This window comes from Patagioenas fasciata, chromosome 1 (genome assembly GCF_037038585.1).
Source record: "Patagioenas fasciata isolate bPatFas1 chromosome 1, bPatFas1.hap1, whole genome shotgun sequence".
NCBI classification, from domain to species: domain Eukaryota; kingdom Metazoa; phylum Chordata; class Aves; order Columbiformes; family Columbidae; genus Patagioenas; species Patagioenas fasciata.
The window spans coordinates 164717504-164744812 of record NC_092520.1 but is presented as its reverse complement, the minus strand read 5'-3'; the positions used below and the strand labels follow the sequence as shown (position 1 = coordinate 164744812).

General features: G+C 38.8%; 1 protein-coding gene across 2 annotated transcripts in view; it reads right to left on the bottom strand.

Annotated features, from left to right (window-relative positions):
- TMTC2 (transmembrane O-mannosyltransferase targeting cadherins 2) overlaps positions 1–27309 on the bottom strand; it is a 256190-nt gene that overhangs the window by 131772 nt on the left and 97109 nt on the right. For both annotated transcript variants that reach the window (XM_071799635.1, XM_065856816.2), the window contains exon 2: positions 18290–18860. In XM_071799635.1, the coding sequence (XP_071655736.1) occupies positions 18290–18860 (571 nt within the window). The remainder of the gene's footprint in view (positions 1–18289; positions 18861–27309) is intronic.

Sequence of the window (27309 nt, the reverse complement as noted above, 5' to 3'; positions counted from 1 at the left end):
ACAATTTTTATAGCTGGGTTATAAATTCTAGGAATAAGACTGGAAGTATCATTTGCTTGTTGAAACCACTTCAGGAGGATAGTGGGAGGAAAATATCAACAACTTTATTTTGTTGAAGGGGTGGGGAGAAGTTAACACTGAGATGGCTAAAAATGCCAAGGTTCAAGTATTATCAGGAAGAGTTCTGAAATTAAATGCCTTCTGGAATACAAAATATTAGTTAGAGAATTAGAAAAGGAACACACATAGAAGGAAAAGCAGTTGCACTAAACACCTGTAACTGGCAGACATGGGTTTCAATAATTTCACAGAATCACAGAATGTTAGGGACTGTAAGGGACCTCGAAAGATCATTGAGTCCAATCCCCCTGTTGGAGCAGGAACACTTAGATGAGGTTACACAGGAAGGTATCCAGGTGGGTTTTGAATGCCTCCAGAGAAGGAGACTCCACAACCTCCCTGGGCAGCCTGTTCCAGGGCTCTGTCACCCTCACTGTAAAGAAGTTTCTTCTCATATTTTAAGAGGAACCTCCTGTGTTCCAGTATGCACCCATTGCCCCCTTGTCCTATCATTGTTTGTCACAGAGAAGAGCCTCGCTCCATCCTCATGACACTCACCCTTTACATATTTATAAACATTAATAAGGTCACCCCGTTAGTCTCCTCCAAGCTAAGGAGACCCAGCTCCCTCAGCCTTTCCTCATAAAGGAGATGCTCCACTATTTCTATTTCTCTGATTCATAACAAATTATCTACTTCCATTACTTGGCATCATGTCTTTGTTTCTGATTTGGGTGAAGCAACCTCCAAAATGTGTTGTCCCCTTGTCCCTTCGCACAAGGGACAATGCTGCTGAACCAGCTGATTCCTTTGGTCTGTGCTGTGGCACATCCCCTGATGCCCCCTACAGCGCTGGGCTGAGGAGATTCTACTGCCCTGGTTCACGCCTGGAATGTGCGACTTGCAGTCATCCGTGCAGTCACAGATTAAACATTAAGACTGTCAGCTTAAGACTTATCTTTTCCCACTGGCTTTTTCCTAAGCCATCTCAGTGATGCGGATCTCAACGAGCTTGCTTAACAACTGAGAAGCACCCTGGAGTCTGAAGGCTCCATTATAAACGCACTGACTGATCAACTTTCATTAGCAATGTTACCTTCAGACTGGCAAGTTTGGGTCTAAATGGCATCATACATAAAGCAGTCCATAAAACAGGAGGCAGAGCACTTCAGTTTGCTGTAAAAATGTATCATAACATACGTTAATTTGGAGGAATGGTATTTTCCCTTTTAGGTTTGATGAGTGGAGAAAGTGAGGAACCCCTGGTGCTTCACACACATTTTTATGATGATTTGACAGAGGAGAGACATGACAGTATAACCTTCTGAAAGACTGGCATTTTCCAGACATACACAATAAAATGTTAAAATATGCTAAAAGCCTTTCAGCTTATCCCATGAAGTCAAAATACCTGCTGTCACTCAAACGTCTAGGCTTTGTTTAACATTTATCTAAACAACAGATGACAATAAAAAGTAACAATGGTCAAATGCATTTAAAAATCCTTCTTTATAACGAAAATTTCTACTAGCCCTAGAGAGAGACATGGACACCACTCAATCTCACTGGCAAATTATCTCTTCAACATGGCTGACAGAGATGCATGGACAATTTGCGGTTTTTCAGGTCCTGTGATTTTTTGCTGCTTAATTTTCTTGCTGGAATATTAAAGATTACACATTCAGATAAGACTTTGACATTTTCACCTTTAGGTTACCATTGATCACATTAAAATAACAATAAACAGCTGAGTCCTTGAGACACTACAGAGCTCACATGAAAGTAACTGGTTTTGGTTTCACTAAAAGACAGCGTTCTAAGTAAATTTACTGCCTTGGTATATATAAATGAATTGTGTCTAGATTTGGTAGGTATGACATTGTCCTCCTACAAAGCAAAGGGCTATTTTGCAAAAAATAGTTGAAAAAAAGTCTCGTTCGGTACTTGGTCTGATCTGTTGTGTGATTGTGACAGGGTCTGGACTGACCTGTCTTACCAATGAGCTTATACAGTCAACTTGTATTTTCTCCTCTTTCTTCTTAAATTTTAAATTTTTATAGGATGTGTTGCTTCTGATAAAGCATGAAGGTAAAGGTCTAAAAATATCGGACAATTCACTATGAATAACACATTTCACCTCCATAATTTGTGTACCTTTTTCCTCTTGATTATGAACTTTCTCAATCTCTTCATACCATGTAATAGACTTTCATCTTTGATTTGAAGGAATTTTCCTACAATCTAGTATAAGACAGGCATACTCTTTGCTAGAGGACATGAAAAAATTCCCTTCAAGCATTATATTATTCAATTATTCATAAAGCAATAGTCAACTCTCAGTCATCATTATGCTGACCTTGCATATTTTCTTTTCTAGCTTCCCTTACAAAAAAGTACCAAAGCACCCAGACTCTGACTTCCTGCTGCTCCTGTCTGGTTTCTAACTTTTTTTACCCATAATCATATAATGTGGACAAAATTCTGAAAAGGTTTTGGCTTTCAATTTTAAAATATTACACAGCAAGGAACAACTTCGTTTTTGCATTATGGCAGAATGACTTAGCCACACAGATATCCAAGCTGAATTCACTAAAACTTGTCATTTTTTAAGAAGAAATGGTAGAACACTCTTTCACAATTAGCATCCTCAGATTATTTCCCACCTGACATCTGGTTTGTATTTTGTAATACTGCCACCCAAAGTTTCTTTACACCGCTGGCTTTTTTCCAAACAAATCCACTGTATTAACTAGCATTTTCTCAAACAAATGTTCATATCCACATTTCTAATCCATTTTTGGTAATACTTCCTAAATGGTTACATATATGCTTATAATTTACAGGACTCTAAACCCTCTCTCATTCAATCCCAATGGCACTCTGCTGAAACAATAGTTAGTAGCATAAATTAGCAATAATTTGAAATGGTAAGTGGAAGACGGGAAGGGCAAAGCTGTATCCCAACTTTAGGTGTGGTAATTATTTCTTTTTCCTGAGTGAACATCTGTGACCATTAGCTTTACATTATCATTTCTTACAGGCAAGTTCACTCTAATCTCTTAAAGCCACTTTGAAATTTCACATCATTAAATTTAGGTCCCCCCTTCCAGTTCCAAATGTGTACTTGAGCACAACAGAGTACCTATTAAAGAAATACTTGGCAATGTAAAAACTGCAGCAGATGGGCAAGGTGCAAGGAGGCACCTGGGTTGAGTGCAGTAGGCCAAAACCAAAACACTCACCTCTTCTGTTGTAATAAAAGGACAACGTACATGAAATAGGTATTTCTTAGTCATCCAGAAATGTTTCAAATGACTTCAAAATATTATCTCTGTTAGCTTGAAGACTGTCATTTGTGTCATCTCCTTTCATTTGTATACTTAAGTCCTTTAATTTCAAAATCCTCTACATGTTTTCTTAGTGCATTTTAAGGGTCTCATAAAATATTTACAGAGATACAGAATAGTACAGACCCAAATACAAGCTTCTAACCTCCAAGTTAACAGAATAATAGAATAGTTTGTGTTCAAAGGGACCTTTTAAAGGTAATCTAATCCAACTTCCCTGCAATGAGCAGGGACATCTTCAACTAGTTATCTGTGACAAAGTCATTTATCCCTCTGGTTTATCTGTCAGCTACACAGGTTTTCATCCATCTAGTAACAGTCTAAACAAAAACAATATGAATTATTTTTAAAGCAAAAATATTTGGATAATAAATATACTAGATGTGGAGGATTCAAAATTCAGGCAATAAATTTTTGAAACTACTGGAAAGAATTTGTGTATTTTTAATTGAATAATTTACATTGAAAAAATTCAGAATTATTAGGTAGTATGACCCACCATTCCTTCAGAAGTTTACTACTAGCACAGTGTATGATCTGCTTCCTAAATGAATGCAAATCACAACACAAATGCACACACATTCTTCTCAGTGACTTTTGAGTGGGAAACTAAAACACTAAAGCCTGAGCTGTAATTTAAACTATGAACTCAAGATTCAGTGAAGTTATGAATTTATATTTTTCTTATTACTTTCCAATCTCTTCATCATAATGATTTGCTTTACAATCTTTCTAAAACAAACAAACAAAAACAACAAAAAAACCCACCACCACCACCATCAAGAAAACACAACAACAACAGATTAAATTGATGTATGTTTTTCCTTGTCTCCCAGCTGGTCAAACTGGATTTTATTCTTCAAAAATTATTTTAGTGACAAAGTCTTCATCCTGGTTTTGGGTGTCGGTTATTTTTTTAGTTTTGGGTTTGGATTTTATTGTGGTTTTTTTTTTCCTGTTTTTGTTTTGTTTTCAGCCACTCTTCATTGTTTCTAATGAAGTTCTCCCCTCTATCTGTTGCTAACAGTCTTTCTCACTTCACTCTCTTTGGCAACCATTAAATCATGCTGGTTTTCACTGCCCCTGGGTTTCTTCTGAAAGAGTTATTTTTCCCTGTGTTCTTTTATTTCTCTTTTACAAAAGTGATGTTTTTTGTTATTAAAAGTGTTTGCTAACTTCATGAGAAAATGCTACTTGGGCACAAAATCATGTCTCATGATCCTGGTATTTCCAATCACTTACTTACACACAACCTTCCCTCAGATTTAAGAGGCCCCATGACAATCTCATACTTTTTCCTGCAACGTACCAATTCTGGATGCCCTTGACAGGCAGTTCAAACAGGCTAAAGCAGTTTAGTTGTGATTCAGCAACATGAATTTTGACTTTGCATCAAGCATTTCAATGGGATCTTCATCCAAATAATTTTTTGTGCATGCATTGAAAAACATCACAGTTTTTTAGAGATGGGGATAAATCTTAACAAGTCTAAACTCCCAGATTAAGGCATATGTACAACAATCCCACATGTGGATATCAGAGAAATCTTATAGTAGAACAATAATCCTTTAAGTCCACTGCTGCTGTAACTTCAGATGGAAACTCCTTACTGTCCACTGGGGTTCCCAACAGTGATCTAAGGTGGAGATTGTTTAATCAAACTTGAGCAGCAGCCATAGCCATGGTTAAACATGTAGGATTTATTTACCTGTATTATACACCTCCAAATTTTTAACCATCCAAAGCACACAATATTTTCCAACTAATGAAAGATTTTCTCTCTACATGACAGGGAGAAGCTATACAAAACAGTCATCTTCCCCTTTTCTGCTATTTCTCTTCTTTCTCTTTTCTATGATTTTTCCAATAACTTGAAGAATATCATGAGAACTTTATTGTAGATCCATTTTGAAAACCTTTCTACTAATGCTTTGACAGTTTAGATCTTGTTTAATCAGCCTCCCATTTTGGGGGGAGTATCTCTAGGTAACTCTCTTTAGGCCTGGTCATTTGTGGCCTACACACTAAGAAAACATGGTCAAATAGCGACCAAAGTAAAATTTGTGAAGCAAATCTTGACTCAGAGCTGCATGATCATGCAAACAAATTTGTGCCTTCCAAAAAAAAAGCCAAAAAAATAGTGTTAGTCACATCAGAACTAGATTTCAAACTATTTCCATAGCCAGGAAAAATGTCACTATTTCCTGCACTGGAGTTGCACCCATGACAGCTTAAGCGTATCATAAAGGCAGCATTTATTAGATTGTTGAGTATCTCAAGAAGAAAAGAAAAACAAAACACACCACACAACTTCTGAACATGGAACCTCTGTTCAGTAAGATCTTCAGAGGCCATCACACCCAGAAAAGTCAACAGTCCCATTTTAAAAACATGTGGCCGTCACTCTTAAGGACAGCACATAGAATAAGGATATAACATTCAAATGCAGAACTGCTGAAGTTGTGATAATGTTAACTGGACATTTACATTTAATTAAGCTTCCACGAGTGGATCTATATTTCCTCAAGGAGCCTATGTAATTCACAGTTGGCTGTACCAGACAACTAATAGCAGAATATGTCAGATTACCAAAAAACAAGGTATAGAAAACTTGATGTACTCCAATTTCCACAGCCACCAACACTATCAACAGGGGAAAAAAATGGAAAACAATTTACTTATTTCCTTTAATGTACAGAAAATTGCATTTCCTGAAAGCACTCAACAGAAACTTAAACGATGTTATGATTCAAGATGCAAATATGCATAACTTCAAAAAGCAATTCTAGGATTTTCAGTGAGAAAATTTCTGAGCCATTTTGGTGCACCTCTGTGTTTACAGGCTGAGCAGGATGGCTTTGGGACTCATAAAAAGGTGTGAGTCTGTGAGTCTGCAGTGAGTCTGCAGACATGAATGCTTGTGTTGCTTTTAAGTATCTTCTTTAAAAAAAAAAAAATCTGAATATTTCAAATTGTTTGTGTATCACAGTAATGCAACATTTAATCAAAATACTGTAACCAAGCCCAGAGGACGAAATAGCAAAGCAGATCATCTGACAGACAGACTTAAAAAGCTGCCCCTGAGGGTTTGAAAGCTGTCTGCTACGCTACAAGTAAAACAAATAACTGTATTAAAACATGAATTTGTCACCCCAGTAAGGCAGTGTGTTGGTTGCTACCCACTAAGTGCTACAGAATGCAAGGTCATATACCAAGGAAGATCTTATAAAATTTCACTTTTCATTAGCCTGCCAATACTTGTAAGAAAACCTACAAACACTGTCTGCAATAAGGACAGAGCACAGGTGCTGCATGCTCTGGCTAATAAGAACAGTTCTGCTGATTAATATAGGAATAGCCTGTACAGATTTCCAAATTTTCGCTTCCTTATCATACACTCAGCTTTTCATTAAATTCTTCATTTTTTTCATCATTACTCATTTCTCCCTCTATTTCCTACACTTTAGGCAGCTCGTCCAAAGTGTTGGACATAAGCAGGTACCAGAATTCTTTCATTCAAATATAGAAAGAGGAACAAAAATATGAAATAAAAAATAAAAAAGAAGCTTTAATTAGGATTGGTATAGACCTAAAGTTAAAAACACTGCACATTAAGGACTATGTCAAAGAGGGCTGTCTTCATTAATAAACCTACTAAATCACTGGTGCTTCAGAATGTGGTTATCATTTCAGACTGAATTTATATCTAGTAGGAAATCAGGCTATAACTAAAAGAGAGAGATCTATGCCATGTAGCTATTACATTAATATATCACTTCTTTACTGGATGTAGATTTGCAGTCACAAAAATGAACAAGGCAGGTATTAGTGAAAAAGCTACACTGACACCTGTATCTTCATTATTTCACTTGATGATGGCAGGGGTTATTATCAGATCATCAGAGCACAGAGGAACCATCTGGGTACCGCAGAGCCTTGGAGACCAACCTGAGAGAGCAAGGACACATCAACCTTTTTTTGCTACTCTGCACAAATTGCTGACAACACACCATATCATGAGCAGAAACTGGTACTTCCAAAGGTCTAGAGCTAATATAGCACCATATATTTTATGGTCTACAATCAAGGGAAAACAATTTTCTAGATTGAAAAACTGATGGATTTAAAAGAGGGATGTTTTTAAAGCTGGATTTAGAAACTACACATCTTCAAAATACATCAACACAGAGCTACCAAAACAATAATTAAAATATGAACATACATGAATTGCCCCCTTTTTTTTTTTTCTGATCATTTAATTTAGGTTACCTAAAGTGTAATTGCAGTTAAATGTGGGACTGTTTAGAGGCCAAATAATCTGCTACAACCACAGCCAACTCACAGTTTCGTTTTATAGTACCCAAACATCAAGTAAGAAGCACAATTTTCATCATGTAAGGAATTTTTCTTCCCCCTTTTCAACTTTCAGGATTATCCTGAAATGATTTATTCTACAGATTTGGAAGACAAAAGCAAATGAAAACTTTCCAAAGTGAATGTTTACCTCTTTATTACTAGCACTTCACCTCCTGATTTTGGAAGGCCTGAGATGATGACAGTGCTAACTTATTTCGATTACAGGGTGTCCTGATAAAAAAAGTGCTCACAAATACTCTGGTCAAATCATGAGTGGTGTAGATGTATCTGCCTGGCCAGCTACAAACTTTATGCACTAATACCCATCTAGTAACAAGCAGACAAGGAACTCAACTACTTCCCTTGCCTTTAGATCCATTTTTGCAGCCTGTACCAAGGTCTCTTGAGTTCGATACCTTGGATACTTCCACATTTTATTATTATCACTAACTGCATAAGTGACAGTACAGATCTAACTTCAGATAAGAATTTCTTACCACTAAGATCTTTTACAGAAGTTGATTGAAACAATTAATTGATTTACTCTTCCAAGGAAAGATGTCACTACCAGAACCAAGGTGCATGAACAAAAGGTGGGGTGGCTTTTCCTTGAAGGGTTTTTGTTTGTTTGTTTGTTTGTTTGTTTTGTGGGGTGTTGGGTTTGGTTTGGGTTTTTTGCTTGGTTGGTTGTTTTGTTTTTTGGTTTGTGTCAGGCTAGGTTTTTTGTTTAGCTTGTTTGGTAGAGTTTTTACTCTTCTTTTTTTTATCCTTCGATATGAGAGATATGTATGCATGCGAACCGGTAAGAGATCAGAGAAGGTGCAAAGCAAGCAAGGTAAAAATACACATTCTTCAGGTAACTTCCCCCTTAGTATCATGACAAGAGAGAGCTCTGCAATGCTAGCTGAAAGGGATTTAGAACTGGGATAAAAACACATAGTTTGATATTTTTTGTTCTGGAAGATTGCATAATCACGGAACCAGCTATTTTTTAATTCATATTCTCAGGCAGAATTACCCACAAAAAGTCAAATTCTTCCTTAACAGCTCAAGTCAGATGAGGTAAAAATGTGTAATGGTTTAAACAAAAAACAAAAGCAACAACAACAAAAACATAACTCTACAAAATTGCTGACTTTCCAGAGATTTCAAATTACAAGAAGCCAAAAATGCTATATATAAAGTAGTCCAAAGAAGCAAGAACTAAAGTTTAAAAAAATTGCATTTCTTCTATTTTAAGTCTCACAGGAGCTATTTTGTGGTGGTGTTTTGCCACTTTTAATAATGTCTTTCAAGGAGAAAAGTCTCCAAGTAAGAGGTAGAGCTACAATAAACATATATTTTGAAAAATAAACTGTAATCTCACAATCCCCACTAAATAAACACTGCTGTTGACGCAAGTTTCATTGTGCTCTACAGCAGTACAAGCTGCCCAGTATACTTTCAAAACATGCAGAGTAAAACATGCAAAAAATTTATTCCTAACCCCCAAAGTCCTGTTTTCTGGGAGTAAAAGAATTTACAGAGCCTCAAAACAGTTCTACCCTCTCTTTTCCCCTGCTCCCTCATTGCCTTTATTAACTCAATATGCCCCTACACCCACTCTGAAGATTGTGTTGCTATGGGACTTTATTTCCAATATTTTATTGACAAAGAAAAAAACAAGATTGTGGTGAATAAATGTCACAGAAGCTCTGACTTCTGCACAACCCAGTCAAATCTACAGCCTTAAAAGTAATTTGTGTATGTGTCTGAAAGTCCTGCCATTCTGGTCATAAAAAGGTACATATGTTCTACCTGGCATTTAAGAGCAAAAAGTACACAAATTCTCTCTCCCTCCCCCCAAAAGCCTCTGGATAATTTAAACATAATTTGCTCGTGTGCATTTTCAATTAGTTTCCTAGAAACTTAGGAACGAAAAATATTTTGTTTCCTCCCTCCTCCCAGTGTGGACTATCTGCAGCATCAAGGGATTCTTCTTTTCTCCAAGAGACGTTCAAGGTTAGCGAGGCTAGAAATTTACCTCCTAACAATTGACCCATAAAGTCAGCTACAGGACTGCAAGCCTGGGTTCCTTCCCTCCCAATACTTAATCTACATTGCAGCTGGAAAGAGAAATACAGGCATATTTACAAAATATCATTCAGTTTCTCCAGTAAGTATGCCAGAAAATGCTAGCTGCCTTCTATCACAACTGCCTTTTTCTACAGTAAATCTCATACACTTGTATTTTCCCCCTTTTTAATATTGTAACTCTCTACACAGGTTGATGTTCAGAACCACTCCGCTTGGAAAAAGCGTGCACATAGTCATTAAAGCATTATGACTTAGATAAAAATGAGTGTAAGCCAGGAAATTCGCAATTAAACCTAAAACCAAGAAGAAAAGTCTCCCTCATGGCTCAGGGTCTGCATCTGTTCTCCCAGGTCTGGAACCAGAGCTTATGCCCATGTACCAGGAATGGCTCTCCCATGGGTAGGACTCAAGGAAGACGAATGTCTTTGAGAATATAGTTCTATCGAATAGACTCAGCCAATGCTTTCCAAGCACTCCAGTTCTGAAAATTAAGTAACTACTGTTAAGATGCTCCAAAATCCAGGAGCCTGATCTTCACATTCTCTCAGCAGTGTTGTCTTTCCTGAAGGTGCTGTAACGCGCCGCTGGGAGTCAGAATTCAGGGTATCCAGAAGCTGCACTTGCACCCTAATCTATTCGTTTCTGACTGGGGACATACTGACAGGTTTTTCTCTTCTGACACTATTAGTGCACTCCCTGACTGCCGGGACCAGACAAGTGTAGCTTGCTCTTCGGCTGGGATCAACCAACTGCAACGGGTTCATTCAATAAAGCCCACCAGGAGCAACACAAGCATTCAGCACTTCATCAAATCAGGACATTTAGGTCCCTAAACATGACATTAGTAGGGTAATGTAAAGTACTCATGACTGAACATCTGCATGCAAGGCGCAGGTATAAACCTTCTGTCTGGCACTTAACAAACACAAGGGATACATACTTGATGAATACGATCATGAATGCATGCATTTTAACCAAGACACCAAAACAGGTTTAAGCAGAAAGGCGTAACTCCTGAAGCAAAAGGAATTGCACCAGGAGACATTTAACCCATTAAGACACCACTTAGCTTTAGCACTATATGTTGTTTTTCCCATTTTGTGGCCAGTACCCAGACAACTGACTCATAGGAGAAGCAGAGCTAGAGGGAAAAGGGACATGGCTTTCCAGGTTGCGAACAAACAGAAAACTGAAGCTAGGCCAAAGCTGCATATATTTCTTATCCCTCAATGTTCACAGTTACCCAAGTCCCCTTATCTCAGCATAAAATACTTAACACACAGACCATCCCTACCAAAAAGCATGAAATTTAACTGTTCTTTCTATACCGATATTTTAAACAGGAAAATTTCCAGCTGTTAGAATAACATGGTTTTACAAAGCTTCTTCAGTTAGGAAGCTGAAGTAATCACTAAGATGAAGAAAAAACAACATCTGCGAATATTCCTAATGTTCTGAAACACAGTTGTTACACACTATGGTAAATTTGGTCATTCGATTCGTTAACTATTTTGAGAACTCTAAAAGGTAGGAAAGTAACACTGTCTGATATTACTTGCACCGGTTTTGTAAACTCGAAAGTAGCAACCCCACAAATACCATGCAATTAAACAGCACCATGAAAAAGTCACACTGTTCTTGGTATTAGTAATTGGCATGTAATCTCAGGATGAAAATAAGTGCTAACACCAACTGTGCAAAGTCCCTGCAAGATTTTTCACAAATGAGATCCTTTCTAAGCCATGGGGAAGGCTGGAAGAATACAGCATACTTTGCATACTACCATGCAGTATAAATCTCATGTAAGACTGAAGACAGTGAAAACCTTTCTCTAGAAAACTAAGCTCTTTGTTAAACTGAATGTTCTTCATGTCTTCCCAGTCTCTGTAAACATGAAAAGGCTTCTCTTTTTCTTTATTTACTTACTCATTTAAAAATATTCAAGAAGCCTTTGCGTTTTCCATCTTTCTAGGGAGGAACTGTCAAATATAGTCTCTCAAATATTATTGTACACTTCAGGTGGGTGGACAAAAGTAACGCAGATTTTAGTAGCAGTTCCAATAAAGACATTACAGATTTAATATTAAAATATAATCCATTTAAGCCAGTGACTTCAGCAAGGTATCTCATGATTCCTCATTTGCTAAATTTGCCTTAGGATGCTGCATTTCTGTCATATGTTATCTGTTTCAGTGGTTTAAATCACCCCATGAAAATATTTTCAGGCCAAAACAGCTATTTATACATATTGATATCCAATTCAGTACCACTCCACTGACATCACAGGGACCTGCAGGAGATCAATCTCTCTGAGAAGAAAGATAGCAGAGGCCGATCTTGCTTTTCTTATTTCAGGATCAAAACCAAAAGCAGCAAGGAGCTGTGGGAAGTACACGAAACAGCAGTATTAGCTACTTGAAATTGTCAAGAAAGAAGTAAATTGCAAAAAGCTTCTTTTGTCTAGGAGATATTTGCTGGAGGGAGGGGGAGTGATGGTCAAAACCATACAGGCTTCATGCTGCTGCCATCCAGCAGAGTGAAGAGAAAAGCACCAGGCTGGCTCATCCGCAAATATGAGCAATGTATGTGCAGGCACATTTGTCTCAGCATTTCCACAATTCTGCACAGGCTTAAAGCTGCCAAAAAAATTAACCCTCAGCTGACCACTGCAGAATGAGAGATAACAGCTAGGAAACGAACGGGGACCCAGCTGGCAACGGAGCTCCTAATCTTCTCCTCAGCTCTTGTAATGCAAAAGGTTACGGACGCACAAAAGCAACATTTAACAGCATAGCGCACTTGAATATGCAGTTCTGGTTAAACGAAATGAACATGTGAGAGGTCATGTTTTGAAGCTGTAAGTTACTTATTATTTTTAACTGGGACAGAAGTAGTCTCAAGGAAAAGTATGTTTACTAAGTATCTGGCTCCAAGGCTGAAGTCTGTCCTGCAAGGGAGCAGGTGCTGCTCTAACCGTCTAAACACTGTATGGCAAACACAAGGGACCATGGCTGGACCATACTCACACAAGTGTTTGAGAGAAATCACAAAATAATAGCTTACCAATCAGATCTGCCAAAATATCCAGGCCTCTGGGTAAGTTCAAGCATAATAAAATTCCTTTGATTGTGGAAAATAAGCAGAAAATAAACCATCAAGCTAGATTTTAAATAGTGATAAAACACTGCTGCAAAATGGCATAACTTGTAGGTAAAGAGGTTAAAAACAAGCAAGAACAACTACTGCATTGCTACAGCTCTAGAGCTTCACAGAAGAGAAGGATAAAACCACAAATTTAAAATCACAGTAGCATTTTATTTTGAAATTGCTTTCCAAAGCATGACAGCCCTAAAAGTAGCAACTTCAAAGAGTAAAGAATGCAGAAAGAGGCTTATTTCAAGTTTAGTATTCTCAAAAATCAGTAGCTTTACCTAATAACCAGAAATTTTTGTTGTGTGAAGGAATCATACATATCACCCACAACTAAGGCTGTTCCAAGGCCATAAAGAAAAGTAGTGTTTTATAAAACTCGGTTTGGTGGTTGATCATGTCATCTATGGAGGCCCCAGGTTTACATCATTACCTTAAATAAAATATAGGCCTCCAATAAAATTGCTTTTTACAAAACCAACACTGTTATAATAGCACAGAAGGTTAGATAATGCATCCTGCAATCCAATTTGTGGTTCACATTGAGCTATAGATACCAATAACTAATTCCACATGTGAGACAGACCTCCCAGAGGGAGATTTTAATCAAGTGAGTGATGGGAAAAGAGAGGTTTCCTTATTTCAGGGTAACAAACCCCCTGTACTAACAATATGTTGATCTGGTAAAATGTAACTGTACTGTAGCAGTGTAACATTAGTAGAACATACATCTGGTTTAGTTATTTCTGTAAGGCAGTTTGTACACATAAACCACAGAGCAATAAATATTTTATCATTACCATTATATTAAAAATGAGCTTCAAATGCATTTGCCCCATCTTTTTAACTGCTAATGTCCAGTTCCATTTCCCCTTAAAGAAAAAAAAAAGAGCAGCACAATACGGTTTATATTAGCTTTGTACTGCTAATTGGACAGAAGACTCTGTACTGCAATGTTGATTAATGGTTCTGCTCTCAAGCTGCAGATTGCAAGCACAAAAGAATTAGGCTTCTGAATTTGCATATTTTCTATAATTACGAACCTGATCATAGCTCTCTCCCATATTCAGGTTCCCCCTCCCGCCCCTACACTTTTGGCCGTTTAATTTGCGCAGGTCTAGACGCTGAGAGGTACAATCATCTGATACCTATGATACATGACAACTCAATCAATCAGCATACCTGCTACACAGCTTACGCTGGAAATGACTCAAGGTCTAAAATACTGGAAAATCAAACAAAAGCCTCGCTTTCTTCCATAAGGAATGCCTTGCCCCAGTAGAGCACCACTTTTTTTTAATTGCTCTCATTTCAAACAACTCATTTACAACCGCAATAAATACACTTCAATCAAAATCTGCTGACTTAAAGACAGCGAATACGTTCTTGTCAGCATGAGCATTGAGAGGCAGTCAGACAGAATAAAATAGAGCTAACCAAATGAAACTGGGTCCAGACTGACAACTTTGCCAGCCAGAGTGAGAGCATCACATGCAGACGGGAATACAAGATTTGGCAAAAGGAAAAAAATCAGCAGCCAAGTTCCACTGAATAACCAATACACAGATGACAGGGAAAAAAGCTGGATAGTTTAATAAGTAGCTACAATATACATTTTTAACGTGCATTAAGAATAGCTTCTAAATAAGGGGTAATATTCATCTGCTCTGCTGGTGGTCCTGCTCTGCAGCTGCCTTGTTCAGAAGCCCTGCCAGTCCACTCAAATCACACTGGGATGCTGCCATGTATTCGATGTGATAAATCAGGACTCACATGACAATAGGTGTGGGCCTAGTAAACAGCTACTGCTCTGGTGTAGTAGCCACCATTTCATATTTATTGGACACTCAGTCCATAGGGAAGAACAAAACAGAAAAATCAGGCTTGCCACCCCAATGCCATCTACTAGAGCATTTTTAAAGCTACTTTTACCAGCTCATCCTTCACTAGCCATCCTGAAAAAGGTCAGTGGTTTTACTGTTCTTTAAACATAATTAACCATTCTCAGTTTCCTCAGTGGTATATTCTGAAAGGCTTATAGAAGCCAAAAATCATAGCCAGGCAGCAAGCTGGCCCAGGTCCTTAGCCACCCACTGCCCTAAGTTCCTTGCTCTCTGCTCCATGTTTCTACCCCCAGACCTCAGCTTTCTTCTCCATGTTTGCCACTACAGCTGTCTGTAGGGCAATGATGAGGGCTGGATATAACTGAATTGATTTAGGTTTAAAATAACTCCTTAGAGATATATTTGGGATTTTTTTTGGGGGGAGGTAGGTGTTAAGGGTTATTTTTTACCTGTATTTCTTCTCGGTTCCAGTTTGCAGCCCGGCTTAGGAAACAGCTGTGTCAGCTCAGCTGGACAGGGTTTAGCTCACAGTGAGACAGACTGAAAGGGGTAGCTTTTTTCTACCATTCCCTAACAGAGCTACAGGGGCATGCTGAGTTCTGTTTCATATCATTACTGTTTACTTATTAAGTTCAGATTTAAGCTATCCATCTCTTAAAATTATTTTCCTTTCTTCGTTGGTTCCCGTCTACGCATCCCCCCTCTGATGCACTATGAAAGACCACAACATTTACCTGGACTGCCCTTTTTCATTTTTCCCCAATCCTCCAGTTGCATTACCCCAGTTTTTACACTGGGAAAACACAAAGCACAAATTCCAGAACAGGTAAATAGACACAGTTCTTTCTAATTGCCCAGACATCCTAATAAGGAGTCCTCTGATGAGATGAGGCTTTGTTTGGTGGGAGGCATTTTTGTTTCAGTTTAAACCACAATCCGGTTTTTAAAATGCTCAAGACAGTTGGATAGCACAGGATGACTCATCTGTAGATGGCTACTTTGGTCTCATGCAATTTGAAATGCAGGAATGTTTTTTCAAGCAAGAAAAAGTGTAGGCAGCAACATTAAATAAAAATAATAATAATAATAATAATAATAATAAACGCCTTCATCCAAAAGTTGATTTTGTTTGCTTAAAGATGTTTTTACAGTTTGTTCTAGCGGAAATAATTTGTCAGTTCTTACTATGGACACATTTTGTTTAAGGCCAAAGCAGCAGCAAGAAAAAGGCAACACCCAAATGATCCCAAAGAGATGCAGAGTTGAAAGTTTTCTCCATTTTTGTTTGAGTCCGTGCTCTAACTCTGCATAGTGCAAAAATTAATCTGTTGGCTACATTCTTTAGGTTTTTTATTATTTTAAATACAAAGCTTAAAAAAAAACCCCACACTTGTCTTTGATATTATATGTATAAACACATAGAACAAAACTAAAACCAAAGCTTTTAGTAAGAAAACTTAGCTCTGTTCTTACTAATGATTTCAGAAGGGCCAAGCTATCAATTTAAAATGTTAATCTTACAGCATAATCATCTTGAAGTTATTTGAAAATAAATCTAAGAATCAATTTTATTTAGACAGCATCTACCTTGCCTTCATGGTAAAGGTTTGTCAAATATTGGTCAGACATGCTACAATCAAACCCTAAATTTCTCAACTCCAAGCACATTGGCCATTCACTAATTATCCACTGATAAGACAGGTGTCCAAATGTAGAGCTCAGCACCTTGGAAGAGAGGCCTCGTGTTCAAAGAGTTAGGATGTGGAAGTTTGGATTTCACCCATGTCACTTAGGTCCTTTCTAGACCAACTTTATCTCAGCCCTGAAGCAGAAACGGGGAAGAAAGGGGGGAAAAAAAGCTTTTCCCTGTGAAAATTTTTTTCAGGAATGTCTGCAAAGGTTTTGGTTTTGAGCAATGAGTATACTCTAATAAAAAACTTCCCAGGTCCATGACTGTAACTTGGCCATTGCAGGCTGCAATGAGGAGAGGCTGTGCGGAACACTGGTTTAGATTTGGTGTGAAATCATGAACAAGGTGCCCAGAATTGTGTATGTGCCATATGAATGTTTCTATCATCACTGTTTAAATCTATAGGATAGACTAAAACTTGAGTTATGAACCAAACTCCCTGAAGCAGCTTACAAAATCTCATCCTGTATCTTTCAGAATGAAGCTTGCTTTTACAGATGCACTCTCAAAAAACCAATCAAACAATCCTTAATTATTTAACTGTTTGTTTCCACTGAGCATTAGGTAGACAATGAGGGACAGTATTTGGATACTGACATTCAGAGGTCTTACATACACCAATATATATAAGTTAAAAAAAAAAAAAAAAAAGAATTTCCTTTTCAGTTTTGTCAGAAAGAGCATGATAACTAAATCAACATGTCACAGCAGTTTAAGAGGGAACTACCAGACACTGCTTGTTTTTTTGACTTTACTGTTTTCCTTGTAAACTACAGATGTAAAAATTCCATACAAGCACAAATCATCACTATCAAAATCTATGATTTCTTTTCAATTCATTTGAATGGGAAATCAGAATTGTAAAGAAACAGTGTTTGAGCTAGATTGCAAATCCTTATTTTGTTTTATTGCTTTTTTTGGCTACATCTCACTGAAAAATGTTACAACTTGTGTCCCTCTGAAATGTTTTCCCCTTGTTAAGTCAGGATTTTTCTGAAAGAAAGCTGTTCCACTGAAAATAAAATTACATACACTCAGCTTACTCATTTGTACAGCAACTGATGTAAATGAGTCTTGACTTCAGCTGGGGTTTCTGAGTACCACTAAAATACATGTGGTTTTGGGAGAGGGAAATTAGGGGGGTTTGGTGAGCCTGCTTGTTTGTTTGCTTATTTTACTCGTTTGTTCTTGGGCAAGAAGTTAAAAAATGTGAAATATTTATTTTGTTAAGGCAATAATACATTTCAGTCATAGCTCCTACTAGGGGGAGAAAAAAATACACACCAAAGGCATGCACCCAGGTCCTACAGATTTCTGTTAAGCCAGAACAGTAAGAGCTCTATTTTTGCCTCAGGGAGCCTGTAGATTATATCAGCTGTTGCACTTGCACACCCCAAACTAAGCTGAGTTCGCAAGATACAAGAGGATAAGAGCATGAATGAATTCTTTGCAAAAGGCAGCCAGATATGCAGTGTTCCACAGTAAACAGAATGAGGAGGGAGCTGCTGGAAGCAGAGAAAGTAATTGAAAGAAACCCATCCCAAGCGCCAAGTAATAGCAATGGATAATAACACATTGTTTAAACAAAATGTAAAAAACCCATACTAAACTGCTTTAAGTGTTCTTTCAGCATTAGACATCTGTGCTTATTTTTGGGAGTTGACTAAACTACTAAGAATTATTGCGTACTTGAAAACTCATTTAGCACCTGTTTAACAGTGACTGGTGCCTTACAAATAGCTTGTGGAAAAGAAAAGGAGACTTACCTTGTATAAAGCAGGAATGATCTGACGCATTTTCAGCCGATGAAATACAAAGACATCGTACACCGCTGAAATGGCCAGAACAGTCACTCCTTGCTCCTTCCAGAGCATGCTGCATCCTGCACACAGCCCCGCTCCCAAGATCCAGCCCCAAGTACTCGGTGAGGAACCTCTGGTAGAGCAGTGCTTCACGTAACACATCAGAGAAAGCAGAAAGAAGAGGCAGGCTCCAATATCTGCCCTCCCTACGATCCCCGCCACGGCTTCCGTGTGGATAGGATGAGATGCAAACAGCAGACCTGCTATCAAGGTCCAGTACCCATCCCCAAACAGGATCCTGGAGAAGTTTGTGAAAAGGCCTGTGACGGCAGCATGTAGCAGGACGTTCACCAGGTGGTAGCCCCACGGGTCCATCCCTCCAACAGCATGGTTAATGCGGAAAGAGAGTGTGCAGAGAGGTCTGTAGGACTTGTGGCTCCCACTGTGAGTGAGCAGCGTCCCCCAAAAGTCATTGTAGAAGATATGGGTCCACGGTGTCTCAGGCAGGAGGTCCTGGTTTGTCTTGATAGCTCGACTACAAAAGACAAAATAAAAAGCTTAATTTCAATAGAAGGAAAACAGTACAAATGAAAGGCTGTGAAAATGCAATCATACTGCTACCACACGCAAGAATGGCATTGCTTTAATTTAAGTTTTGAATTTTTACAGGCGGTGATAGAAAACTACGTATCTATTGACTTCCTGCTAAAGCAAAATTTCCATATAAATTGGCTTTTAAAACATTAGAAACAGATGTTATGCTGCTTCCATTAAATTAAAATACCCTTCAGTGACATTATTCTGAGTCTAACCCAGGAGTAATCGGTTAAGATTTCATGAGTTATAATTAAAACGTAAAAGAAATATGAAAAACTGACAAACATTATTGTTGGAACAACGGATCCTCCAGTAATTCAGACCTAAACCCCAACTGGCCTGTTATACTAAAATTTTAATTTAGATGTTGAAATTAATCTCACTGACATGGGTGAACAATAAATACAGAAGCCAGCAGGAGCATGGCAAATCTCTGGTGCTGTACTGGGCACTCACAAAACTGTCTCGTACATATTTTGACTGACAACATTTTCTGCTAACACCTTGCGGGAGGCAGACAGCAGAATATTAAACAGATGATAATACAACTTTGCTTTGAATTTCTTATATTTAAAATTGAAGAAAAAAACATGTTTAGGTTGTATTAGCCTATGAATCGAAGTCTATGTCAGTTTGACTGGAAAAAAAAATTGCTGCAGCTTTCAGCATTTATGTTTCCAACCACCCAGGCAAGGACTGGTGCCAGTCATTAGCAATCTCCATGTCTAATTTGGTACTGTAAAAATCTGTCCCCTATGATGTTTGTACAAATCAAATCATTTGCATTTAAAATTTATGCCGTGGGAGAAGGTGTGAGACCTGCTTGGCGTAAAAAGATGACTAGAATTTAATTAGTTACTTGCCTTCATAACCAAAGTTGCATTTAAGCAAGTCTTTAAAGATGCATTGTTGTTACTACTGAGCTTAACTCATTTAGCATTTATTTTACGACGGTAATTAAGAATCCAGCCAGCTCAAGACTCTTCTATTGAAAATATTAAACAAGAAAGATGATTTTTATCTATTTCTTCACTCATTATTTATTTCTGTCTTTCCAATAAATATCTTCCCATAATTAAAAATTCAGATCAGGAAGAAAAAAAACTTGGGGTGAAACTCAGTCCCACGTTTGAAATGCACTAGTCTAATTCATCCTCCTAGTCTCCTCTCACGTTCTCACCCCCAAGAAAACAAGTCCCTTGGAACCTGTATCCAAATGTCATTTTTTAATGCTATTACTTTCAGGAATGTTGTCCTGTTCTGTAAAGAAAAATGCTCAAACACTGATACACTATGCCACAGAATCTCCATGCAAATACTCTAAATAGCACGCAGCTCAGCACGTCCATTGTCCGGAGCACATTGCTGTAATGCTTTCAGACACGCTTACTCTCGGCGCGTCCTTTTGTCTCTGTGTATATGGAGGTTATGAAGAGGTCAGCTTAAATACTTTAAAGAACTGATGATGCTTTCTAGAATACTTGAAAGTTTTCATTTTGACTTCTGCTTATGCAGTGGATCAGGTTGCTTGTATTTGTTTTCCCAACCCCACACACATTTTTCTCATTTTAGTCCAGTCACAAAAGAACAGTGGAAGAAAACAAGATCTTTGTTTTCACATTATTTATCTTGTCCTTTGGTGTAGTCCTTTCCTGAAATCTAATTCCTCTGTTTGTGATTTCAGTTTGTAGTATCACTCTCAGACTCATCATAAGAAAACCAGGAATTCAGCAAAAATAAAGCAGGTGTTTGGCTAGAGTGATCCTTTCTCTGAGAAAAACGTTCTACATTAGACTACAGACTACCAAACAGTGAACACAGCTAAGAATGGCTATCAGACATCAGGATTTAGAGCAGAAACCTTGAATGCAAAAGTATTTTTTTCTCGAGGAAACACTAAAGAACTAAGTGGCAGCAATATTGCCAGCAAAACCACCCTCCCCTGCGAAAGAGTATTCTGCTGCAAAAGAGCCTCCATGGTGCTCAGGTCATTCCCAGGAAATGGTACCGTTTATTGTATCTTTTGCAAATGTGGTCATTTCCAATACTTGAAGCCATACAACCACTCTAAAAAAAACTAAAAACACCAACATCACAACCAACCACAGAACTGCAGCTATCAGTTCACAAGTATAAAACAACTCCATGCTGCACTGCTACACTTGTTAAGAAGAGAGACCAGCCCTCTCCCTCTAAGAGCACAGGTGTCACACCCATCATTTCCATGCAGCACATACTCATATTGCACTATTCCCCACCAAAAGTAAATGCCTTTTCTCCAAATCATAAAGAAATGTATATTCCGAAGGCATTAATTATGTCTTTTTTTTTTTTCTACAGCCTTCGCAACAAACTTGGTGCAAGCCTGATCCTTCCCTGTTCAGTCTTCTTCATAACCGGTCCTGAGAAACTGTGGAGATTGGGGGATGTCTCAGAAGACTGAAACAAGGCTAATGTCACCCCCATCTACAAGAAGGGCCTAAGAAGGATCCACGAAATTATAGGTACATCCATCTTACTTCAGTTCCTGGGAGAGTTATGGAACGAGTCTTCCTGGGGGCTACCACAAGTCAATCGAAACACGTGACTGGGAAAAAGTAGCATGGATACATCAGGGGCAAGTCATGCTTGACAAACATGATCACCTTCTATGACAAATCCTCAGTTCACGTGGGGCAAGTGATAGACACTGTCTACCTGGATTTCTCCAAGGCTTCTGATACAATTTCCCGCAGCCTCCACCTATGAAAACTGATATGTTACAGTCTAGACAAGTGGTGTGTGTGGTGGGTGGGTAACTGGCTGACAGGCCACACCCAGAGGATGGTGGTAAATGGCTCCTTTTCAAACTGGCAACCTGTCACGAGCAGGGACCTCAGGGATCAATATTGGGCCCAACCCTGTTTAACATCTTCTTAAGTGATGTGGATGATAGGATCAAGTGTACCCTGATGAAGTTTGCTGATGACACCACACTGAGTGGAGAAGTGGACACTTCAGAGGGGAGAGTCACCCTGCAGGATGACATGGCTAGGCTGGAACACTGAGCTAACAAGAACCTTATGAAGTTCAACAAGAACAAATGTAAGCTCTCGCACCTGGGAAAACATGACCCAGAAGTGCAGAACGGGCTGGGATTTACCTGGCTGGGGAGCAGCTCTGTGGAAAGGGACTTGGGTGTCCTGGTGGACAACAAGCTCAGTATAAGTGAACAATGTGCTGCTGCAGCAAAGAAAGCCAACAGGATACTGGGCTGCATCAACAAGGGCATCACCAGCAGAGACAGAGAAGTCATTTTCAGGCCACACCTGGAATACTATGTTCAGTTTTGGTCCCCGCTAAACAAAAAATATGTAGATAGGCTGGACAGTGTTCAGAGAAAGGCCAAAGAGGATCAAAGGATTGGGAAGCCACCATATGAGGAAAGGCTAAGATAATTGTGTTTGTTCAGCCTTGAGAAAAGCAGGCTTGGGGGAGACCTCATCACCATGTTCCAGTGTTTAAAGGGTGGCTACAAAGAAGACAGAGACTCCTTTTTTTACAATGAGTCACATGGAAAAGACAAAGGGTAATAGGTACAAGTTACTCCTGGGGAGATTCCAACTGGGCACAACCAGAAATTTTTCACAACGAGAACAATCAGCCATTGGAATAATGTCCCCAGAGAAGTGGTGGATTCTGCAACATTGGACACTTTCAGGATTCACCTGGACATGGTGCTCGGCCGTCTTGTCTACACCATACTTTTGCCAAGAAAGGTTGGACCAGATGATCCTTGTGGTGCCTTCCAACCTGGTAATCCACGATATTAAAAATTAAAAAAAAAAAAAAAATCAAGAGGAAACCTGGAAGATACAGTATTGATCACCCTGTATTTGGATATGGATTTTGGCGGGCAATTATGAAATAATCCTAGTTTCTCATGTGTGTAGAGGCAACAGATTCTAGCACCTGCCAGTTAGCATGAAAAATACAGAAACTGCCAGTTCCAGCTTACTCAGTGGTTCAGTCAGGCCAAGTGTTGTATTCTCTATGAGTCAAAATTTGAAATCAAGTTAAAAGTTCTTTCCATATGGTTATTTTTTTGCTAAATGTTTGGAAGTAAAAGACAAAAAAAGTCTACCTAATGCTTTGGGATATTTAAAAAGTCTAATACAAGTGCAAAGCTAGAAGCCCTAGAGCAAAAAAGCAAGTCTTGCATAGGTTGCTTGTTAACTTTCAACAACTACTCTGTTTCACATTATAAAATGGAATAAAAACCACAGTTGTCCAACATTATACTTGACTGCACAGGAACATACAGGAGCATGCAGGAATATGAGCATCTGAGATACCACAGCCAGCTCTGTGCCAATTTGCCCTCGAAAGCAGAAGTGGAACATGTCTCAGTACCACTATGGACACCGCTCTGGACACCATTACTGTGGGTCAGATGGAAACAACCGGTGCGCTGAGTCCAGCCCACACATAACCAGCCAGGCTGTGTCCATCTGTGTCCCCAGCCCGGCTGTGTAACTGCACTAACAAGAAAAACATGAAATAAATGAAATCTTTGTCTCAGTGAAAGGGAGAGAAATGCAAGCTTTGTATCTAATAAAACAGAAGAAAGAAAATAAATGGTACTAAGTTGCTCACGCCAGGAGCCTGAGGGCACCAATAAACCTCAACAGCTCCGACCACTTTTCACAGGCCTGACACCACCCACCTGCACCCCTGGGTCCTAAGTCAGCCACCTGGGGCCATGAGCCCCAGCCCCAGTGACATCACAGCTCCCACAGCCCTACCCTGCCCAGCCATGGGTCCCACTAAGCCAGGCCCATGACCCAGCCTGGCCTTGGCTCTAGAAAGGTGCGCAATGCCTGGGGCTGGGGCTGTCCCCAGTGCTCCTCTGGCTGTCCAGCTCCTGGCTTGGGCAAGGCCTTGTTTTTCTTTATTTGCTGAATTAACCAGCTGCTAAATCTGCTGCAATATTGATGCTTCATCGACAATTTAAATGGCAATTTTGAAAGCAGTCCCTCTTCACGGCCTGGCAGGTAGCGCCAACGTGTCCTTTGTAAAGCCTCCTGTACTGGCAGCAATCCGGGCTCTTCGCAGATAGAAAATAGTATTAATTGCTGGCTCCAGAAAAGACTCTGGGATAAAGGAAACTACAAAATGCCTTATTAGCCTTGTCTTCTCCTTCACTCACAGTTTACCTTCAGGTTACGTCCCGCAGATTAGTCCAATCTTGCTAATGGGCATAACAAGAGAAACTCTCCAACTGCACTCATCACTCTTAAACAGAGCCGTAAACTCTGCTCTTGCTAAAAGGCAGTGGGTCACCAGGGAAAGTCATTTTTCAAAGCTCCAACACAACTGGCATTTTTTGCTTTCAAGCAGCCTCAGATAAGGTTTGCAGAGTCAGCCAGGGAACTTGTTTTCTTCCATTTTTAATGCCTGCCCATTTCATGCTTCCCAAGAGAGCAGGATATCTTATTCAGTGTACAACAAATAGATAGGTTTGAGAGGGGGATAAAAAAGGAATCAGAGCCAGCTATCAGTTCTTCAAAAATGGAAGTCTGAAGAAAGACAAAAGCTGTAAAGGCAAAATCATAAATTCTAGTCCACTCGAAAGAATCCTTTTGCCTCCTGCCATCAACTGCTTATTTGCCTAGGTCAGTACACCTGGAGTGCGATCCAGTAAGATTTTTTTTTTCAAACTCAAAAATGCTGGGGATCCAGCAGTTCACACATGCACATATACACGCATACACACACACAAAAAAAAATCCCAGCTGTTTTTAAAATTAACAGCTATGCATGTCCTAAACTTCTGCGCTAGTGCTAAACTGATCCAGGTGTTAACACCGGGGTAAAAAAACAGATGCGACATTCTAAAGTGATTTAACGCGTTAAGCCATATGTCCAGCTTCAGTATCGCTAATGGTCCCCATATGCTGAAAATGAACATCAGGATTTGAAGTAGAGAACATATTTTAAAGAAAAAGGAGAACTCCCAAACATGCACACAGGAAGCCATTGACCAGCCCTCTCTCACATAAAACAGATAGGCACGGATGGACTGGCAAGTCTCTGCTTGGAGATCCTTCCTTCTTTTTCCTCAAGATAATTTTAGAATATTTTTCATTTATTCCTTTTTCATAAATAGAAATAGGAAAGCACCCTAGGGTATTTTACTGTGGATCTTAACATGTCATGGTAAGGATACTTTCAAGATTTTATGTTGCCTGTTTAGACAACAAGCCTGAAAACACAGCCAGAGCCTACATTTGGAGTACAAATAGCTTCACATCACCAAAACATACAGTAGCCGAGTCTACTGTTCCAGACTACTTACAGGCTACCTGTTAGACAGGTGCATGGTCAAAAAGCAGGGGAGTACAGTTTGTCATACTTTGGACAATTCTCATATTTGTCTGCAGACCACAATATACATGCAGTCTGTACTGATAAGATACTCTCTCATATATACAGATGTCTTAAGAAAGAAATAAGCATAAGTATATTAAAACTCATTCATTTAATTGTTTACTTATAGACTCAAGGGAACTATTTACCATTCTCATAGATTTCTGGTAGCAATTATACTTTATGTGTTCTGTATTACAGTTCATTCCTTCTCAACAGTTGTGAAAGTGGAATTTATCTACAAATCCAGCAGTAAATTTTCATCCATGCTCCTTCTCAAAATAAAGGTTTCAGTATTGTATATCAACTAGGGACACCTGCAGAAGACCAAATTCTGTGCATCCTGTGTATTTCAAATCACAACGTTCAGTTTCTCTACAGAACAAATTTTCTTAATTGAATCTCTAAGGAACAGCTAGTAATTCAGGTGTTTTCAGATGGGAAACACTGGGTGATACACAGAATCCTGAGCTGCCAGACAGGTTCTGAAAATAGGGCTATGCGTACCAAACAGAATGAAGGAAACAACCTGAGTTGAAATCATATTTGAAATTAAAGGAAAACCTAACATCACAAAAGGGAAATAAAGTTCTAGAGAACTGGTGCCTAGTTAATTTCTGCCAATAGCATGGTCCTTTTCTAACTGTACAGAAATACCTGAATGCATCAAACTCAGAGCTCAAACACTGAAGACAATACATATACCTAATATAATATTCCTATCTCATGTAACTGTTAGTGAAAGCTGTTAACTGAATATGTAGTTAGTGCAGGGCCCCAGGAGAATATATTAACAGATGATAATATTATTTCTACATTTCAGAATATTACTGTCCTACGGCAGTAATTTCATAGTCAAACTTCAGTTTAGTACCAGAACAAACAGAAACTACAAATAACAGGACTGTAAGTAGTGTTTCACTCATAAAACTTACTTAGATTAGACTTTCCCAAGTTAGATATAAGCAGAAGGGAAAGATGCATGAGTGAGACAACTCTAACTATATCCTCACATGATTGCGACTGCTGTCAAAAAAAGGAAGATAGAGAGAAAGCAACAAAAAAAACCTCCAGAAAACAAACAACAAAAATGACAGAGGAAAGTTATGGTCTTGTACCACAGTATAAAACATACAGATTTTCTAAGCTGCACAGTGTCTTCTAAAGGAATTGACCTTACAAAATAAGCAACATAAATTTGCGTAATGCAATGGAAAAAAAAAAAATCTAAGACAGTTAACTTGTTCCTTGTTTACTTCCATGAACTTTTCAATCTGCTGTGGTTTGACTTCTTCCACCAGTAGGCTACGGTTCAGCAGCCCATCAGCTGCAGACTTCTGGACTTTATACCTTTGCGACTGAAGATGGACGGTGTTATTTGGAAGGAGGAAGCTGTGGCAGTAGCTACATCCAACACTGAGCACTGCTGGGCATTGCCTTAACTACACTGAGGTATGCTGCAGGTATTGATTTTCTTATTGACTAAGAGAGCTTTGAAAACTTTAAGTAACTAGAGGTTCAAAACATTTTGGTTACAAGAAGGTTGAGATGGCCTGAAAAATCTTTTCCACCCAGAACATAAATATTTCAAAAGCTAGCTATATAGGCTTTGAATTGTATCTTTCTCCATGGTATAAGCCTTTTCACTTCTAAGTGTGCCTTCATATGCTGAAAGAATCTGGCTTTAACATTAACCCTAAGTGCACCTCACTCTCAGTTTAAGTTTTAGCCTGATATAACAAACATTGAAAGATGGACTATGTGAAATTTGAAACCCTAATACCAACTGCCTGGCACAGTACTACTTGATTATTCATACACAGGTAAAAAACGCAAGCTGGAGGGACGTGAGAGAAGTAATTAATACTTTCTGATGCTGAACAATGGGATACCATAATTTCCCTCTCAGGAGAGAGCAGATAGAAACAGGAGAAAAGGGCTCCCGTCTTTGTGTCTGCTCCCTGTGTTTCTTCACCACA